At 46.0% G+C, this 21,817-nt stretch overlaps 1 protein-coding gene across 1 annotated transcript in view; it reads right to left on the reverse strand.

The window, feature by feature from the left end:
* ITGA3 (integrin subunit alpha 3) overlaps positions 1-21,817 on the reverse strand; it is a 132,785-nt gene that overhangs the window by 19,920 nt on the left and 91,048 nt on the right. Inside the window, 5 exon segments of the mRNA XM_077460062.1 lie at positions 1,074-1,151; positions 4,710-4,789; positions 7,109-7,177; positions 15,278-15,440; positions 17,286-17,383. Coding sequence (XP_077316188.1) covers positions 1,074-1,151; positions 4,710-4,789; positions 7,109-7,177; positions 15,278-15,440; positions 17,286-17,383 — 488 coding nt within the window.

Consider the following 21,817-nt stretch of genomic DNA (forward strand, 5'->3'; position numbering starts at 1 on the left):
ATTCATTAGATCTATAGTATGGAAAACCTTATGACTCATCAGATGGTTAGGGAAGAAAAGTTTAGGTGGACCTGGTTGTACCTGTTCTCTGGAATTTGCAGCATTACTCGAAGACAAGGATTCATTTCCTATCTTCCCTTTTCTCCACCTAACCAACAGCCTGAGGACAAGAGGTGATTAAAGCGGAGGTCCACCCTAAAGTGGAGCGTCCGCTCATTGGAACCCTCCCCCCCTCCGGCGCCACAATTGGCACCTTTCAGGGGGGAGGGGGGTGCAGGTACCTGTACAGTACAGGTATCTGCACCCACTTCCGGCGTAGATTCTGCAGAAGGTACGCCCCTTTCCGCATAATCCAAGCCCCTTTCCGAAAGTCCCCCGCTGCCTGCTGGGAAACACATGGATCCCAGAGACAGCGGGGACCATCCTTATTGCGCAGCGTGACTCGCGCATGCGTAGTAGGGAATCGGGAAATGAAGCCAGAAGGCTCCACTTCCTGATTCCCATACCCAAGATGGCGGCGGCAGCACCCGAGAGACGATCGAGAGATCGGCTTCGAGTGCCGACATCGCGACATCTGATCGTTCAGAACGTGATGATATTATTTCATTATGACGGGACTACGTTCAGGCTAGTAGCCAATAGCTTTGGTCTAGGAATTTGATCTGAGCATGCGTGGCACTTTGTCCGATCGGAATTCTCTACAATCGGACAAAGTCTGATCGGATCATGTTGTCGGAAAGTTTTATAGCCCAGCTCTAAAACTTTGTCCGTCGGATATTCCAACGGAAACAGTCCGATGGAGCCCACACACTGTCGGATTATCCGAAAACACGGTCCAATCGGACATTTTCCTTCGGAATGTCCGACCATGTGTACAAGGGCTAAGTGTCAGGAAAAAATGTCAGATGTGATTCATGCTGATAGCAGAGGAATGGGGCAGCAGACAGAAATGACACTTAGTGCTTTTAATTGAGACGAGTATACACAGTATAGTGGGATATGCTTTGTTCATATTTCATGTCTGAGGTTTACAACCACTTTAAGTTAAGAAAGAGAACCTTGGAAGTACTTACACTGATAATGATGTCTCCAGAGTGTAGTCCACCAAGAAGTCAGCATTTTGTTCTTCAAGTTTTTCCTGTTTACTTGACCTAAAAACAAGCGAAAAAAATTGTAAAAATAAATAAGATTTACAGTCAAGTACATAAAAATTGGGACATCGACACAATTCTAATCTTTTTGGCCCTATACACCACCACAATGGATTTGAAATGAAATGAACAAGATGTGCTTTAACTGACTTTAAGCTTTAATTTGAGGGTATTTACATTCAAATCAGGTGAACGGTGTAGGAATTACAGCAGTTTGTATATGTGCCTCCCACTTTTTAAGGGACCAAAAGTAATCGGACAGATTAACAATCATCCATCAAACTTTCACTTTTTAATACTTGGTTGCAAATACTTTGCAGTCAATTACAGCCTGAAGTCTGGAACACACAGACATCACCAGATGCTGGGTTTCATCCCTGGTGATGCTCTGCCAGGCCTCTACTGCAACTGTCTTCAGTTCCTGCTTGTTCTTGGGGCATTTTCCCTTCAGTTTTGTCTTCAGCAAGTGAAATGCATGCTCAATCGGATTCAGGTCAGGTGATTGACTTGGCCATTGCATAACATTCCACTTCTTTCCCTTAAAAAACTCTTTGGTTGCTTTCGCAGTATGCTTCGGGTCGTTGTCCATCTGCACTGTGAAGTGCCGTCCAATGAGTTCTGAAGCATTTTACTGAATATGAGCAGATAATATTGCCCGAAACACTTCAGAATTCATCCTGCTGCTTTTGTCAGCAGTCACATCATCAATGAATACGAGAGAACCAGTTCCATTGGCAGCCATATATGCCCACGCCATGACACTACCACCACCATGCTTCACTGATAAGGTGGTAAGCTTTGGATCATGAGCAGTTCCTTTCCTTCTCCATACTCTTCTCTTTCCATCACTCTGGTACAAGATGATCTTGGTCTCATCTGTCCATAGGATGTTGTTCCAGAACTGTGAAGGCTTTTTTAGATGTTGTTTGGCAAACTCTAATCTGGCCTTCCTGTTTTTGAGGCTCACCAATGGTTTACATCTTGTGGTGAACCCTCTGTATTCACTCTGGGGAATTCACTCTGGTGAAATCTTCTCTGGATTGTTGACACATACACCTACCTCCTGGAGAGTGTTCTTGATCTGGCCAACTGTTGTGAAAGGTGTTTTCTTCACCAGGGAAAGAATTCTTCGGTCATCCACCACAGTTTCAGTGGTCTTCCGGGCCTATTGGTGTTGCTGAGCTCACAGGTGGGTTCTTTCTTTTTAAGGATGTTCCAAACAGTTGATTTGGCCACACCTAAAGTTTTTGCTATCTCTCTGATGGGTTTGTTTTGTTTTTTTCAGCCTAATGATGGCTTGCTTTACTGATAGTGACAGCTCTTTGGATCTCATATTGAAAGTTGACAGCAACAGATTCCAAATGCAAATAGGACACTTGAAATTAACTCTGGACCTTTTATCTGCTACTTGTAAATGGGATAATGAGGGAATAACACACACCTGGCCATGGAACAGCTGAGAAGCCAATTGTCCCCTTATTTTGGTCCCAAAAAGATAAGGATTGTGTTGATGTCTCAATATTTATGGACCTGACTGTATATTTAGGTAAACAGCCTCTTATGCCACGTACACACGGTTGGATTTTCCGATGGGAAATGTTGGATGTGAGCTTGTTGTCAGAAAGTCCAACCATGTGTATGCTCCATTGAACATTTGCTGTCAGACTTTCCCCCAACAAATGTTTCTTAGGAGGTTTTCCAATTTTCCGCCAACAAAACTTTGTTTTCGGAAAGTCTGATCGTGTGTACACAAATCCGTCACACAAAAGTTCACGAATGCTTGGAATCTAGTAGAAGGAGCAGCACTGGCTATTGAACTTCCTTTTTCTCGTATATATCACCGCGTTCCCATGTTCGGAATTGGGAATTGTTGGTGTGACCGTGTGTATGCAAGACAAGTTTGAGCCAACAACCTTTAAACAAAAATCCACGGTTTTGTTGTCGGAAAGTCCGAGCGTGTGTATGGGGCATTAGGGTCCATGCACACTATTGTGTTAACACATTGTCCAACAAGGAAAATGAGGATGGCTGCACTCCAACAATCCACTTAGATGTGAACATTAAAACCAGATGATGGACAGTACAAGTACAGTGGGGGACAAGCAGGTAGACGCGTTTCATGCTAAAATTAGCGCTTAGTCATTGGTAATCATCAGGCGAAGTGCGTCTACCTGCTTGTCTCCCACTACACTTGCATCTGTCTATCATCTGGTTTTAATGTTCATATCGAATAAAGTGGATTGTTGCACCGGATTTTCCTTCCCCCTGTCAGAATGGAACTCTGCCTTGTTTACAGAGAGCTCTGTTCTGAGTCTCTGACCGACAATCTGCGGGTGCTGGTGGACACCCAGTGCCCAACACCTGCAGATTGGCTTCTGCTGTGCATAATCACAGCAGAAGTAGACTGCCGGTGGCACTCATGCGCCCCCTGCAGACAGAAGTGCAGGATCACATATATTATATATATATATATATATATATATATATATATATATATATATATATATGTACACGTGATCCTGCGCACAGCTGCTGCCCTGTAGTAAAACTGCTTTAGGGCAGTCAGCAAGTGGTCAATCAAATCCTTTGAGGAGGGAATGGGGTAGGGTTGAGCCACGCTGTGTGTGTCTATGGACGCAGAGCCCAGCTCGGGATCCAGACTGCACAAGTGCCCCCATAGCAAAGGATTGCTATGGGGGCACTTGGAAGGGAGGAAGCATGAGGAGCCCCAGCAGGGGACCTCCAGAAGAAGAGGTTTGGCTGCTCTGTGTAATTCAATAGCATACAGCAGGTAAATATAACATGTTGTTATTTTAATTTTAAAATAATAGCTTTAGTAACGTTGAAGTTTTGGAGAGCATATTGAAGAATAGGAATCTCTGCCAGCTTTGTATACTGCATTCCCACTATGCAATTCCCACATTTCCTTTGAATTCCTGTCCCAAGGACAGGAAGTGTGTGGAAATCTCCAAAGAGTAATTGAAAATTCCACCGAATCAGCTGTCCCCATTGGAAGATTTACCAACCTTACTGTGCAGGTGGCAACTGTAAGTGATTTCTGATGGAGATACGAATGGCAAAAGAAAACCTGATGTTAGCTGTAACACATCTCCACTGAGAGCAACTAATTCGGCCTAAATTCCACCAATTACAAATGGCCTCATTTTTGTAATTTTAAGATTTAAAGCAGAAAGAAAGCCTAACACCATATATTCCTAAAAATGGTTCCTCCCCCCTCCTCCTAACTATCCTTCCAAATTTCATCCCACAATTCTGGTTCTCTTGAGTCAGTGAGTGCAGACAAGGGCTGGGACTATGGTAGCCTATGGGTGACACCATGGCTCTGGGAATTCCCAGCTGTTGTTGAGCTGGAGCTGCCTCCCTGGGTGCCCCCATTGCAAGCTTCTTGCTATGGGGGGACTTGGCAGGAGAGACAGAAGCCAGGAGCACCAGCAGGGGACCTGAGAAAAGGGGGATCGGGTTTGCCCAGTGCAAAAACCACTACACAGAGCAGGTAAGTATAACATGATTGTGTAAAGTTTCCCCATATAAACTTACGTTGACAGCTGGAGTCGAGTAGTGACTTCTCTTGTCCGTAAGGTAATTCCTTTTACTTCAAAGGTGACATTGACCTCCGCCTACCATTAAAAAAGAAAGTTATAGATTATCACTGATAAGCTACTTATACTGAACCATGAGGGTCATATTTTTTAAGCATTGGATAGGGTGTAAAAACTTAGAACCCTTGTTGGGTTTTTACCACTGTGTCCCCATAGACAGAAATTATCACTTATCACTTCCTGCATGATCATCAAGGTAGGAGGTGAGCAGAATCTTCTCAAAGTCAAAAACAGCATTAAAAGCACATTTAAAAAATAGATAGAACTACCAGGTCAGGAACTAAGAGGGAACCACCTCATTGGGGAGAAAACAATGAAAGCCAGATCCATAACCCCACCTCATCCCTTCCCTTCTCCTTGTCTCCATAACGCCTCCTCATCTCCATAACCCCCTCCTCGTCACCTCCCTTCTCATCTCCATAACCCCTCCTCATCCCCTCCCTTCTCATCTCCATAACCCCTCCTCATCTCAACTATCTCCCCTCTTCTCCTCATCTCCATAACACCTCCTGATCCCCTCCCTTCTTTTTATCTCCATAAACCCCACCTCAGCTCTATAAACCCTGCTCATTCCCTCCCTTCTCATCTCCATAACCCCTCTACTCATGCCCATAATCTCTCTTTACACCCCCCCCATTCTCCTCATCTCTGTAACCCCTCTTCATCCCCTCCCTTCTCATGTCCAAAACCCCTCTTCACCCCCTCCCTTTTCCTCATCTTCTCCTGTCTCCTTATCTCCATGACCCCTCCTCATCCCCTCCCTTCTCCTCATCTCCAGAACCCCTCTTCATCCCCTCCCTTATTCTCATCTCCATAGCCCCTCCTCATCCCCTCCCTTCTCCTCATCTCCATAACCCCTCTTCACCCTCTCCCTTATTCTCATCTCCATAACATCTCTTCATCCCCTCATCTCCAAAACCCCTCTTCATACCGTCCCTTCTCCTCATCCTCTCCTGTCTCTTCATCTCCATAACCCCTCCTCATCCCCTCCCTTCTCCATAACCCCTCTTCACCACCTCCCTTCTCCTCATCTCCGTGACCCCTCTTTATCCCATCCCTTCTCATCTCCATAACTCATCCTCTCCCTTTTCCTCATCTCCATAACCACTCCTCTTCCCCTCCCTTCTCCTCATTTCCATAACACTTCCTCATTCCCTCCCTTCTTATCTCCATAACCCCTTCTCAACCCCATCTCATCTCTATAAGCCCTACTCATCCCCTCTCATCTCCAAAACCTCTCCTCATGCATGCGTTAACGGTGATCGCACCACACATGAGATACTGCTGTGAACGTCAGAGCAAGAACAATAATTTTAGTACCAGGACTTCTGTGTAACCCTAAACTAGGTACCAAAGTTTAGTGCCGTTCCACGGGCAGACACAATTTTGAAAGCATAACATGTTTGGTATCTATTTACTCAGCGTAACATCTTTTATGAGATGCCCAGTTGAAGTCACGAGGTACGTGACGTAACGCGTAGGACACCGGAAGTGACGTAGTACGCACGAGTGGACCGCTCAGCATTTGTTTTCTATGTGCAATTGTCTCCTTCATGTTTGTGAGTAGCTTGTATTTTTTAATAAATCTGTTTATTGGAAAAAAAAATACTATACTATGGCTGGCTCCCTATCTGTTCTTTGAGTATCCTCCCCCAGTCACCACGGACATTGTGGGCTGCCATTAGAGGAACTGGACGGTGGTCTGTGTGTCACCTCCTTTCCATCTATTTCAGGAGTTACTATTCATGCTGTTTACCTGACAGCTGTAAGGTAATTGTGTAATCCACACATTAGTTGGTGAACACTTGGATGTTTTTTGGCACTGGGTTTAGCATGGATGAATTACCTTCAGCAATAACTCAAGAACTGTTTATTGTTTGTTATATAAGAGTTTTCTTGCACTTTATATGACACTGTGTTTCCTCTATATTTATTGGGATATATATCACGGTATATATTTCACATTATATCTAATTTACAGTTGCAATTTATTTATTCACTCTGTGCACTTTATATTTATCTTTTTTGCACGTTTGCACTTTATATATATATATATTGTTTATATATATTAATTCCTGGTATTTTTAAAATATATATATTGTTATAGGTATTATGTAATTTTGGTACCGTATTTTGATTTAGGCTAGATGGGATTTTTTTGATTCCTTTAAATTTTTACTCTCACGGCAGAAGCACAGCACCATTTATATTTATCACTTATAAATCTCTATTAATTACATTTATGGAAAAGCAAGCTCGTAATAACACGCTCACTAAAATACTTTCCCTTTTCGAAAAATTGCTGGAAGAGGATGCAGACAGAGCTTCCTGACTCACCTTCTGGTTTCTCCTAAATGGGTTTCCAAGATTACACAGGATAGTTCCCTCAAAGGTACATAATCGGTTCTGCAAGATCAGAGAAACACAATGAAGCTCTGATTGGTCATGTGTGGCATTGAGTGCTACACGCAAATTTCTATAACCCACATCACCCAATCAGAATAATATATAGAACAATGGTACGGAAAACCTCTACTTGTTGACTGTAGTGATCAAACTGGAAAGTCTCTGGGAGCGATAATAAGTCTTTCTAGTGGTTGAAAACACTCATCACCATCTAGCATGGTTTATGATTGGTTCCTGACCATTATTTGGGGACAAGAACTCTCAATGGTAGTCTGGTCTGACAGCACAGGAGAACGTACGGGGGTGGTTTCATCTCAAGGTTACAGGTGGTAAGGGTTTTATTGGGGCCACAAAAAGCAAGCATCCTCCAGATTGAGAAATCCATGAGAAATAATTAACAATTGTGCCAGATAATCCTCTCACGAATCCCTAATCTTTTAAAGTTGATAACAATCTGACAACACAAAGATAAAAGCCCTGCAACACGTTTTAGGCTCAACAAAAATACCAGCACTTCCCCAACTTTTGAGCATATTTTTAATGAGTTTTTTTATACTATATATATATATATATATATATATATATATATATATACTATCAAAAAGTTTTGAGACTAGTTTTGTAACACGCCAACAGATGGCAGCACAAGGCTGCACACACAGTCACAGGGAGCACCGACCTTCATAAGTCAGGGTATCAAAAGACATTGTCCTGTGTACACCGGGAGCTGTGCAATTGGTGATATTGTGACCACGTGCATTACCATGTCTGCAATTCCATCATGGACAGCAATGATGACAACGATGACAACAACGGCGATGCTGCAATGAGTCAAGACTTGAAGAGAGGAAGAACATCACTGGAATACTTCAACCTGAAGATCGGAAGAACATCACTGGAAGACTTCAACTTGAATAGCGGAAGAACATCACTGGAAGACTTCAACTTCACAAGTGGAAGAACATCAATGGAAGACCATGGGAGGTCAAGAAGACCTTCAACGACCTCAGCCCCCGAAAATGTTGCAACCATTCGGCAACTTGCACATGTTGATCGTCGGAGAACAATCACACGTGCCACTCAAAACACCTCGAACGACTCATTGCAGCATCGCTATGAACTTGCTGGATCATGTCAAACGTCTCTGTGGCAGATTTGCCCAGTTTCACACAGAATTTCAAGTTTGCTCTTCTAACTTGCTGTCCAAGATGAAATAGCAGACGTGGTAATGCACGTGGCCAGAACAGCACCAGTTGCACAGCTCCCAGTGCATACAGGATGGTGTCTTTTGGCACACTGACTTATGAAGGTCTGTGCTCCCTGTGACTGGGCGTGCAACCTTGTGCTGCCATCTATTGGCATGTTATAAAACTAGTCTTGAAACTTTTTGATAACACCTTGTATATCATTCCCTTCAACAAACTCTTCAAAAATAACCTCAAAAGGCGGGAAAATGTTGGTGTGTTAAAAAACTAGTCTCTCAATTTTTTGATACCACCTTGTATCCTTGCATACCACCTTGTATCCTATATATCATTAAACTTCAACTGTAATGCCGCGTACACTCGATCGGACTTTTCGACGGACTAGGTCCGGAGGACTATCCGACGGACTTTGCAGCGTAGGTCCACCGGACTTTTAAACTAACGGACTTGCCCACACACTATCACTCCAAAAGTCTGATGGATTCGAATGTGATGACGTACGACCAGACTAGAATAAGGAAGTTCATAGCCAGTAGCCAATAGCTGCTCTAGTGTCTGTTTTCATCCATCGGACTAGCACACAGACGAGCGGTTTTTTCGACCGGACTTGAGTCCGTGTCACGTACCTGGTGGACGAGCCTGGAGTGCAGGGAGTGGCCCCTCGTAGCCCCTGGCTCAAGAACCCCTGGAGGTGGTAACAGAGATTCGAAAGTTCAGGGGGCACAAGTGCCTGGCAGGTGTAGGCAGGTCCGGACAACAACAGCAACACGGACAGCAGTCAGCAGGAGACAGCAGGAACAGACTGGTGGACTGGCAAGATGACGGTTGTCAGTGGAGACAGCGGACACTGGCAGATCAAGGCAGGAACAGCAGGCACAAGCAGATCCGGATGGATCAGTAGACAGCAGCGTAGTCGGGTACAGGCAGGGTCGGCAGCAGGCGGGCAACACAGTACAAGGGCAGAGGCAGAGACGTGGTCAGGCAGGCAGGTAGTCGGTGGCAGGCAGCAAGCAAACGTGGTCAAGAACAAGCCGGGTCACAGGAATCAAGATAGCAGGTAACTGGTAAACAGAATCTCCGAACACGCTGTAGACTGGACAGCGAGGGGGGAGTGGAAACCGAGTCCTTAAGAAGCCTTTAGGGCGCCAAAGCGGTCGCACGACGGGTCTGCGTGCCCCCGTGGGAGGTCGTGCGCCCGTTCGTGACCCCGCGCTCCCGCGTGCGCTCGTTTGCCACGTCGCGCACCCGCGTGCGCCCGGTCGTACCGGGACGCAACCGTGTGCGTCCGTTCGCGTTGACACGCGCTAAAGGGGAACGACGGGTTCTCAACATGGGACCTCTGTGAGTAGATCTTCCAAGAACGATCGGGACGCCAGGACGGTCGTGACATTGCCCCCCCCCAAGGGGCAGCCTCCGGATGCCCAGTTGTGCCATCTTATTCGGGTGGGATCTCTTAAAAGCAGAAATTAGTCTCTTCGCGTGGATATTGGATTCTGGTTCCCAAGAGTTCTCTTCAGGCCCGTACCCCTTCCATTTAACCAGGAATTGAACCTGGTTCCGCCTCTTCCTGCAGTCAAGTATGGATTCCACCTCGAATTCGATTTCCCCATCGACCATCACGGGCTCTGGAGGATTGGTAACTCGATCGGGAAAAGAATCTGGAACTGCAGGCTTAAGTAGCGATGCGTGGAAAACAGGGTGAATCCGAAAAGACTCCGGAAGCTTTAGCTCGAATGCCACACTATTCAGCTTTCTTACGATTGGGAAGGGACCCACAAATTTCGGCCCCAACTTCTTGGATGGGCAGGACAGTTTGAGGTTCAGGGTGGACAGCCAGGCCAGATCCCCGACCTTGAGGTCCAGTTCCCCCCTTCTCTTCTTATCAAATACCTCTTTATTATATTCTTGCGACTTGGTCAAGGTTTCTTGCAAAAGCTTGTTATTTGTCTCGAAGAAGTTGAGGTTCTCCTGCACTGCTGGAACCGGACACTCGGGGAGGTCGCCAGATAGAAATAGTGGGTGAAAGCCAAAATTCGCAAAAAATGGGGATTGCTTGGTGGCAGAGTGCATTGAATTATTGTAGGCGAATTCGGCCAAAGGAAGAAGCGGGGCCCAGTCGTCTTGGGAGAACGACGAGAAGCAGCGTAGATACTGCTCCAGCGTCTGGTTCGTCCTTTCGGTCTGGCCGTTGGTCTGGGGGTGATATGCGGAAGACAAGCGGAGATCAATTTTCAGCGCTCCGCAGAGTGCTCTCCAGAACCTCGAGGTGAATTGCACCCCCCTGTCGGAAGTGATATTAGCGGGGATGCCGTGGAGTCTCACGATCTCCCTGACGAAGGTCTTGGCCGTCTCTGTGGCTGAAGGGGTGCCCCTCATGGGTAGGAAGTGGGCCATTTTGGTAAGCCTATCCACCACGACAAAAATCGTAGAGTATTCTTCTGAAGGGGGTAACTCGACGATGAAATCCATGGAGATCATCCTCCATGGTCTGTCAGGAACGGGCAGTGGCTTCAGTAGACCCCAGGCTCTTGACTTACTGCTCTTGTTTCGGATGCAGACGATACAAGCCTCAACATATCTCCTGCAGTCATCCTTCATTCGAGGCCACCAGAACGAGCGTCGGAGTAGCTCCAAGGTCTTGTGTACCCCGAAATGGCCGGCCAATAGGTGGTCGTGACAAGCGGCCAGAACCGAAGTCCGTGCTTCCTGGGGGACGAAGATCCTGCCCTCGTACCAAAGAAGATCGTTGCTAGAAGACAATGAGAAGCCAGGTGGAGGAGTAGTGCCCATGGAGGCCTGCTTAACTTGGGATACTAGATCCCCTTGGAGCAGGAGGAAGCTTCCCGCGGAGAGAATGGTATCCGAAGATGGAGAGTTTTCTGGTTGGCTGAACATGCGCGACAAGGCGTCGGGCTTGACGTTCTTGGATCCTGGACGATAGGTAATGTGTAGTGAGAACCTGGAGAAGAAGAGCGCCCATCTGGCCTGACGTGGTTTCAACCTTTTTGCTGATTTGAGGTATTCTAGGTTCTTATGGTCTGTATAAACCAGGATCGGGTGGGTGGCGCCCTCAAGAAGGTAGCGCCATTCCTCGAGTGTTGCCTTTATCGCTAACAGCTCACGATCACCGACATCGTAATTCTTCTCTGCGTCGGACAATTTACGGGAGAAGAAGGCGACCGGGTGTAGCAAAGACTTGGGCCCTTGTCTCTGGGAGAGCACCGCCCCTACCGCTATTTCAGAAGCGTCCACTTCCAGGATGTATGGTAGAGCGGAATCAGGATGCTTTAGGACCGACGCCGAAACAAACTGGTCCTTCAGAGTCTTGAAAGCCTCTTGTGCTTCGGGGGTCCAACGGAACTTCTGACCCTGTTTGGTCAAACCGGTGATAGGGGAGATGATAGAGGAGAATCCTCTGATAAATTTACGATAAAAATTGGCGAACCCCACGAACCGCTGAACTCCCTTCTTATCGGATGGGGCAGGCCAGTCCTGAATAGCAGAGACCTTCTGGGGATCCATCTCCACCCCCTTTACGGAAATAACCAGACCCAGGAACTGGATGCTCTGTTTTTCGAAGATACATTTTTCAGGTTTGGCGTACAGGCCATGAAGTCGGAGACGAGCCAGGACATTCTTGACGTGTTCTCGGTGGTCGGCTAGAGTGGAGGAAAAGATTAGAATGTCATCAAGGTAGATTATTACGAATAAGTCAAGGTAGTCTCTAAAAATGTCATTGACAAAGTGTTGGAATGTGGCTGGGGCATTACACAATCCAAACGGCATTACAAGGTATTCGAAGTGCCCGAAGCGGGTACGGAAGGCAGTTTTCCATTCGTCACCCCTCCGGATGCGGACAAGATTATAGGCACCCCGGAGGTCCAGTTTGGAGAAGACTTTAGCAGAACCAAGTCTCTGAAAAAGTTCAGGTACCAGTGGCAGGGGGTAGCGATTCTTTATAGTAATTTTATTCAATGCCCGGTAGTCCACACACGGGCGAAGGGAATGGTCCTTCTTCTCGACAAAGAAGATTCCTGCGCCCGCCGGGGAGGTGGAAGGTCGGATGAATCCCTTCTCAAGGTTGTCATCTAAGTAGGACCTCAGGGTACCCAGCTCGGACTCAGATAAGGGGAAGATTCTTCCGAAGGGAATCTCTGCCCCAGGTAGTAATTCAATTGGGCAATCGTATGGCCTGTGGGGTGGTAGAGTTTCAGCCCCTTTTTTACTAAATACATCCAGGAAATCGTGGTAGTCCTTGGGTATAGCTTGTCGGGTCTCAGAGTCTGTTTCCAAACAGAGGAGGGCAGAAGAGTCTCTATCATCAACAGGGCAACAATGTTGACGGCAATAGTCCGAAGTGAACTCAATCTTTCCAGTGGCCCAATTGATGCTTGGATTGTGTGCTCTCAACCAAGGCATGCCTAGGATGATGGGAAACAGTGGCGACTTAATAACATCTAGGCATAGGAATTCCTGGTGGGTCCCGGCAATGGTAGCAGATAAAGGGGTGGTCTTCTGGGTCACTGGTCCGGATTCAAGGGTAGAACCATCGGCCAAAAATACTGAAAGTCCCTTCTCTCTGGGCCGAAGGGGGATCTTGTTCTTTAGAGCGAAGGTCGTATCCACAAAGCCACTACACACCCCAGAATCAATAACTGCGTGAGTCCGGACAGTCCTTTCTGGAAGCTGTAAAAGAACAGGGACAGCCAGGTGAGTAGTGTTGTTAGGTAGCACAGGCAAAGGAACAGATGGAATGAAAAGGCACTTACGCATCTTAGCTGGGCAAGTGCGAACAAAATGTCCTGAACCTCCGCAGTAAAGGCAGAGGTTTCCAACCCGGCGACGTTGACGTTCTTCAGGTGTCAGAGAGGGACGGAGTAGCCCCAGCTGCATGGGTTCCAGCTGATCCAGTGTAGCTGTGGCAGGGGCAGGTGGAGCCGCATGACTTGAGCTGGGTACACGTGGCAACATCCAGATGGGGCGTGTGGCTGTGGAGGAGCGCTCCTGGCGACGCTCTCTTAGACGTCTGTCGATCTGGACCGAAATGTCTATGAGGGCTTCCAGGGTCTCTGGGATGCCTATACGTGCCAATTCATCCTTCAGCGGTTCAGATAGGCCCAAACGGAACTGGTACCGGAGGGCTGCGTCGTTCCATTCTGTGTCGGAACTCCAGCGTCGGAATTCCGACACGTAATCTTCCACAGGCCTGCGACCTTGTTGCAGGGCGTGTAGGGCAGCCTCTGCGGTCGCAGCAAGTTGAGGGTCTTCGTAAAGTCTTGACATTGCCAGGAAAAAGGCGTCCAGAGTGTCTAAAGATGGATCCTTTCGCTCCAAAAGGCGGTGTGCCCAGGCCTGTGGTTCGTCCGTCAATAAGGAAATGACGAACCCCACCTTGGTCGCCTCGAGAGAGAAGGTTCTTGGTTGTAAAGCGAAAAAGAGCTCGCAAGAGTTGCGGAAGGCTCTAAATTTGTTCCGGTTGCCCGAAAATCGTTCCGGAGTAGGGACCCTGGGTTCGGGTGGCATCATCACCACTGATGGTGGGGCATGGAGCCCAGAGGCAGCTGGCGGGGTCGCGGACAGGGCTTGAACTTGTTCCTCCAGTCGGCCATACCCTTCCTGCAGACTCTTCACCGCCTGGGTAAGGCCGGCAAGATGGCGGCAGAGCTCGTCCATAGGGGAGGCTCCCTGCGTAGGCTCGGACATGGCTGTCCAGTACTGTCACGTACCTGGTGGACGAGCCTGGAGTGCAGGGAGCGGCCCCTCGTAGCCCCTGGCTCAAGAACCCCTGGAGGTGGTAACAGAGATTCGAAAGTTCAGGGGGCACAAGTGCCTGGCAGGTGTAGGCAGGTCCGGACAACAACAGCAACACGGACAGCAGTCAGCAGGAGACAGCAGGAACAGACTGGTGGACTGGCAAGATGACGGTTGTCAGTGGAGACAGCGGACACTGGCAGATCAAGACAGGAACAGCAGGCACAAGCAGATCCGGATGGATCAGTAGACAGCAGCGTAGTCGGGTACAGGCAGGGTCGGCAGCAGGCGGGCAACACAGTACAAGGGCAGAGGCAGAGACGTGGTCAGGCAGGCAGGTAGTCGGTGGCAGGCAGCAAGCAAACGTGGTCAAGAACAAGCCGGGTCACAGGAATCAAGATAGCAGGTAACTGGTAAACAGAATCTCCGAACACGCTGTAGACTGGACAGCGAGGGGGGAGTGGAAACCGAGTCCTTAAGAAGCCTTTAGGGCGCCAAAGCGGTCGCACGACGGGTCTGCGTGCCCCCGTGGGAGGTCGTGCGCCCGTTCGTGACCCCGCGCTCCCGCGTGCGCTCGTTTGCCACGTCGCGCACCCGCGTGCGCCCGGTCGTACCGGGACGCAACCGTGTGCGTCCGTTCGCGTTGACACGTGCTAAAGGGGAACGACGGGTTCTCAACATGGGACCTCTGTGAGTAGATCTTCCAAGAACGATCGGGACGCCAGGACGGTCGTGACAGTCCGTTTTATTTCTAGGTCCGTCTGACTTTTGGGAAAGAAAAAGCCGCTGGAGCCCACACACGATCAAATTGTCTGACGGATTCCGGTCCGCCGGACCTAGTCTGTCGAAAAGTCTGATCGTGTGTACGCAGCATTTGTTGTTAACAGATGTATCCAGTTAGCTGAAATAAATAGGCTGCTATGGATTACTGAATATTGCTCATTATGCTATTGGCTGTGTAGTGGGAGGTAAAGAGCGAGATAGAGAGATAGAGAGATAGAGATAGAGAGAGATAGAGAGAGAGAGAGAGAGAGAGAGAGAGAGAGAGAGAGAGAGAGAGAGAGAGAGAGAGAGAGAGAGAGAGAGAGAGAGAGAGAGAGAGAGAGAGAGAGAGAGAGAGATAGAGAGAGAGAGTGTTACTTACTGATACAGAAGAAAAGTCCAGCTCATCTGGAAAGGTTATGTTCAGCATGGCCTCATGAGCGTCATCTGCTGGAGACGTGGAGCTTGGGGTATTTGTTACAATTACCCGCAGGTTGACCTTGTTCACATTGGGGTCATAATGGAGGATCTGGCTCCCATTTACCCTGTGGGCAGGACATGGAAAGAAAAAGGCTTTCTGATCACTGTTTTCAAACAATACCGCAACCCCACAACTAGGAATTTGTATGTATTTTGCTTTGAGCAGATGCAGCTGTAATGAAACATATGATTGAACTACACAGCAGAGACGTGCGAGTTATTGTCATCTGCAGCTTTGGAGCTACCCACCTCCCCTCCTAAGCGGAGAAGTGGCAAACAAAAAAAAGAAACCTATTCAGTTTAGGCAAATAACAACATGCAATGTTTAGCAGCCACACTAAATCTGATCTGGATTCAGTAAAACTGAATTACTGTGCATCTATGGGAATAATAAAAACGACAAATATGATAAAATATTTCACTAGCATCAACGGCTGTTTTTGCATAATTCTAAATCCCTAATTCAATATAATAAATAGAGTTATAAATATATAAATATTCATTTGATAGACTTATTTCTATAATATAACAAAATATATCATAACAAATAGATTTTAACTGTATAGCCCCATTGGGCGTATTTTTTTAATTTCTTTTTGTGTAGACAGTATTGCAAATTGCGAAGTGATACACGAAGATAGACATAAGATGTTCATTATTGGAAAACACATTTTCTTTAAATCTTATTATTGGTTCGTGGATTTCTGGTGAGTGATTTCTGACATATGCATGGTGTGCAGGAATGATGTCACAGTGGTGCTTTTTGGGGATTTATAGGGGTGGATTCAAAAGAAGAAAGAAAGCCACAATTGTGTTTCTTTTTTTCTTTTGGCTGGATTCTTTTTTTGGCTGGACTATGTATGTGCTTTGAACATTGGTGATGTATAATTACACTTTTGATTATCTGTATTGTTGTTAGCTATATTTGCACTATGTGCGCTTTATTAATAAATATATAGGTAATATAGGTAATAAAAATTGTTTAAAAAAAACAAAAATGTAGGAGACGCTAACCCCTTCAGCTCATACAGCGGTCCTTCATCTACTGTATGTTGCACGGAAACTGATCACACAATTTTGGATAGTCCCCAGGGTGCCCACCAGGTGACAATGGGTTGAACAAGTTAACACACTACTGATAAGAGAAAAACTAACATACCAGCATAGAAATACACATAGGGTCGCAAAGCCCTAGATTGGTGGCCAAGAGGACCTTGTGTCACAACCCTATGTGGTACTGGTGACCTTGGTGGGTCGAGGTAATTGTTCATGTACTACATATATAGGGCCCATAGGATATGCATGGATCAATATGTCCATTATTTTCCTATCTCTCTCTTTGAGTTTGTTCCTTCTTTCTCTTGTATTTTTCTTGTATGTGTCATTATATATCACTTATGGTGACTGAACCATGCATGGATCTGTATATATTGTACTCTTCAACAACACGTTATGGGATGACAATTGTTTCACTCTTTTTCCTACTGTATACTGTATGACATGTACTCCGTACTATTTCTGATAAAAAAAAAGTGTTAATGCTAGAGACCATATATATCATATATGCCATTTTTATATGCAGCGTTTCACTGTAAGGCTTGGTTCACATATATGCGAACTGGATGCGTTTTTAGCCGCATCCAAGTCTTATAACATGTTATTGTGACCAGCTCTCAATGGAGCCAGTTCACACATGTCCGGGGGGTCCGCGGTGTGGTTTTGAAAAGTGTCCTGTGTGTTTTTGGGCTCGGTTCAGGTGCAAATTCAGGGAAAAACGTGAACCTGAACTGGTGAACAGAAACGCACCGGACTGTAGACTGCAAACCGCAACCAAACATGTGTGAACCCAGGCTAAGATTTACTGTTATGGCTGCATTTTATCCAATGTAGATCACTGTATAGGTTCACACCTTGGAAGGGTCACATTGTTTTCTCCCAGGTATTCGTAATCCATCTGTAAGTTACTCCGACACACGTTATCTGTGCCACACTCCTTCTGGAAGTCAACCTAGAACAAGGATATATCATGTAATATATACAGTATATTGCAATTTTCTTGTATGCAAGTCTTTTAAGGGCAAGTCACCAATAAAAAATTTCCTACCAACAGCATACAGTAAGTTTATGGATGTCTGACCATCACACCTATATACAGTAAGCTTAGCGGACAGTCTATCCCTAAACCATGTACATTAATAAAGTAGAAGGAAAGGCTATGCAATAACCGATCTTTCCAGTGTTGCCTCCACTCTGCTCTTATATTTGTTGCATACAGTTTGTATTTAATCTCAATATAAAAACTATTTTTTATTATTTTTTCTAGTGGTCATATGATCGCAAAGTTCCAGTGAGCTGATCTTCTCTTTTTAACTCTTTCAGAGCTGACAACCCTATGTAGAGCTCAGGGGCGGACTGACAACTCATGGGGCCCCCGGGAAATAGGAGATTATGGGGCCCCCAGGCAATCAGAGATTATGGGGCCGCACAGTATACACACACACAGTATACAATCAAACAATATACACATACATGTACACACAATATACACAGACATGTTTCTATTGGCTGAGAAGGTACTGGAGGGGTGGGGCAGCTATAATCTCGAGCTTTTTAGACCAAAAGGATGTTGGTAAGGGACATTTCAGAGACAGATGTAAAAAAAAACATATTTTTCCATTCTGTCTCTGGTTTTACTGAGGCTGGCAACCCTGATGGGGCCCCCTAGTGGCCCGGGGCCCTCGGCAGTGCCCGAGTGGCCGAATGGTCAGTCCACCCCTGGTAGAGCTATAGATACTGGTGGGATAATGTCACTGCTCGAAGGATTTAGCTGTGTTGTAGGCCCTGCCCAGGTAGACACACTCCCCACAGCTTTACGTTCACAAGACTGCTTGGAAAAAGTTTAGGAAAAGGTTTTTACATTTAGATTTATTACAAACTGTATGCAATAAAAGGGAATTACATTTAAAAAGTGGATTATTGCACAGCCTTTCCTTCTACTTTAAACAATTTTGCTCCATCTTTATGGTTTTTAATAGCTTCTAGTCTTCCATTACGCTCTAGGGAGACTTTCCATTTGATTATAGAGTGTGTTTGTGGGAATTTGTACCCATTCAGCCAAAAAGGCATTTGTGAAGCCAGATACTGATGTTGTAAGAGACAATCGGGCTTGTAATTGACATTTCAATTCAACCTAAAAAGGTGACCAGTAGGGTTGAGGTCAGGCTTCTTTGCAGGCCACTGGAGTTCTTCCACAACAGACTCGTCATACTAAGTGTGTATGGAGCTGGTTTTGTGATGTTGGCACATAAAAGGCCCTTCCACAAGAGCATAGTTGTCTGTTCTGTGTATTCTATGGCATTAATGGTACCATTCATTATAAACACTTGAAATCATTACTTTGGAGGGGTATACACATCCTTTTGCCCATATAGAACAGGTTTGATGGTCAGATGTCCACATACTTTTACCCGTATAGAGTAAGGCCCCTTTCACACTGACGTCCCGTTCAGGCCCGCCTGTCAGTTTTTCAGGCGGACCTGAACGGGTGCTCCATAGAGCTCTATGGAGCGTCGGATGTCAGTGGTGACAAGTCCGCTGACATCCGACCCGCTCCGATCCGAAAAAGTTTAACGGAGGAAAAAGCTATTTTTCCATCCGTCTGCGGATCGGATCGGGTGACGACGGGCACTGCGGTCCGTCGTCATCCCATCTCCCATAGGGGAGAGCGGCGCTGTGACAGGTCCGTCCCTGCGCAGTGTGCAGAGACAGACCTGTCATCTCCCTGCTCAGCGGGGATCGACGGAGTGATCCCCGCTGAGCAAACGGATATCCACGGGGCGAATCAGAACTGATCCGCCCCGTGTGAAAGGACCCTAAATGTGATAGTCAGGTGTCCACATACTTTTAGGTGTGATGATCAGGTGGCCACAGAATTGTACCCATATAGAGTAGGCCTGATGATCAGGTGTCCACATAATTTTACTAATATAGAGTAGATGTTAAGGTCAGATGTCCATATGCTTTTACCCATATAGAGTAGGTGTGATGGTCAGGTGTCCACATACTTTGAGCCTAGGTTCACATTGGTTCGATTTGGTCATGCTGTTATTACTGGCAATGGCACCGTCCGAATGCCAAACTGATTCCCAAAAGTAGTTCCTGTACTACTTTTGGCGACTTCGGGGGGCGATTTGTATAGACCTCTGTGCATGAACCCACACAGGTGTCTGTCAAATCGCCCTCAAAGCCAGACTGCATTGAATTTGAAACACGATTTCTAGCCTAAAGCAATGTGATCCTAGATCAGAGGAAAGGAAGAACCTGCTGCTTCAGGTGTATATGATGAGCCTGGATGGAACCTGATCAGGCCCGCCTCTGTGGAAACACTTAGAAATAAGAAGAAAAGGCCGCACATCCAGAGGTTCTAATTGCCTTTATTAACTCACCATGATGACACCAGGGACACCAGCAACCAGTCACGTAGACGTGTATCACACATACCTCTTGTGCTTAATGATTAAACAGAAGATGTATGCGTGAAACGCGTCTACGTGACTGGTTGTTGCTGTTCCTAGTGTCATCACAGTGATTTAATAAAGGCAATTGGAAGAGTAGGTGTAATTATCAGGTGTCCACATACTTTACCCATATAGAGTAGGTGCGATGGTCAGGTGTCCACATACTTTTACCCATATACAGTAGGTGTGATAGACAAGTTTGCACACACTTTTACCCATATACAATAAGTATGATGGTCAGGTATCCATATCATTTTACCCATATACAGTAGGTGTGATGGTCAGGTGTCCACTCACCTTTACCCACATACAGTAGGTGTGATGATCAGGTGTCCACATACTTTTACCCATATAGAGTAGGTGTGATGTTTAGGTGTCCACATAATTTTACCCATATAGAGTAGACGGGATGATCAGGTGTCCACATAATTTTACCCATATAGAGTAGGTGTGATAGTCAGGTGTCCACATACTTTTACCCATATAAAGTAGATGTGATGGTCAGGTGTCCACATAATTTTACCCATACAGAATAGGTTTGATGGTCAGGTGTCCACATAATTTTACCCATACAGAATAGGTGTGATGGTCAGATGTACACATAATTTTACCCATACAGAATAGGTGTGATGGTCAGATGTACACATAATTTTACCCATACAGAATAGGTGTGATGGTCAGGTGTCCACATAATTTTACCCATACAGAATAGGTGTGAGGGTCAGGTGTCCACATAATTTTACCCATACAGAATAGGTGTGATGGACAAGTGTCCACATACTTTTTTACCCACATAGCTTATGAGAAAACACAGCTTACATAATTACACCTTTACAAAAACAACCACTAGAGGTCACTATAGATATATCACCCTGCCATCTACAGATAAACCAAGCACGTTTTTTCTTAGAATAAAATAGTACAGTTCCCCAAACCTAAAAAATATTTTAGCGGTTCCTCTGCGGTAAAAAGGTTGAGAAAGGCTGCTTTAGTGACTAACAGCTCTCATGGAAAAAAAATATAATCTATCTATCCCTTCTGTTACAGCTACCAACCAACAGGGCGGTCATAATTGGATCTGATCCGTGACCATTAAACATCCAACTAAAGTGTCCCAAGGATGGGAATGCCTAGTGTCAAGATTGAGAAGTCTACAAATGGTCCAGTAAAAATGTATCAGAAGCTACCGCCATCACATTTCATGACCAGTAACCATGCCAAGTGGAGTCCATCAACCAGAAGGCACAGGGTCAACGCCTGCATTCAGTTGGTGGCAACAAGTACACAAACCTGAAACCTATAGCTAACATAAAATAGGAAGGTTGTGCATAGAGTTCATTACAACTTCCCCCCACCTAGAAATAGCATGATTACAGCTGCCTTGAAGATGTCCAAAAGTTGAGCTACAACACAGATTAAAATCTGGTTGCACTGTATTGGAAAACCCTTCACAATCATACAAGGTGGTATCAAAAAAATTTGAGACTAGTTTTTGCCAAAGGATGGCAGCACAAGGTTGCACACCCAGTCGCAGGGAGCACCGACTCAAGTCAGTGTGCCAAAAGACATCGTCCTGTGTGCATCGGGAACTGTGCAACTGGTGCTATTATGACCACGTCTGCTAGTTCACCATGGACAGCAATTATATGAAGGATGACTTCAACGGGGATGCTGTAATGAGTCATTCAAGGTGTTTTGAGTGGCACACGTGCTTCAAGTGTTGGAAGAACATCACTGGAAGATGACAAAGGAACAGGAAGACCTTCAACAAGCTCAAACTCTGAAAAAGTCAAAACCATTGGGTAACTTATGCATGATGATCGAAGAACAATCACACGCGCCACTCAAAACACCTCCAATAATTCATTGCAGCATTGCCGTAAACTTGCCGAATCATGTCAAACGTCTGTGGAAGATTTGCCCAG

This window comes from Lithobates pipiens, unplaced genomic scaffold (assembly GCF_037356315.1).
Source record: "Lithobates pipiens isolate NorthernLeopardFrog02 unplaced genomic scaffold, aLitPip1_a1.2 Scaffold_28, whole genome shotgun sequence".
Lineage (NCBI taxonomy): Eukaryota > Metazoa > Chordata > Amphibia > Anura > Ranidae > Lithobates > Lithobates pipiens.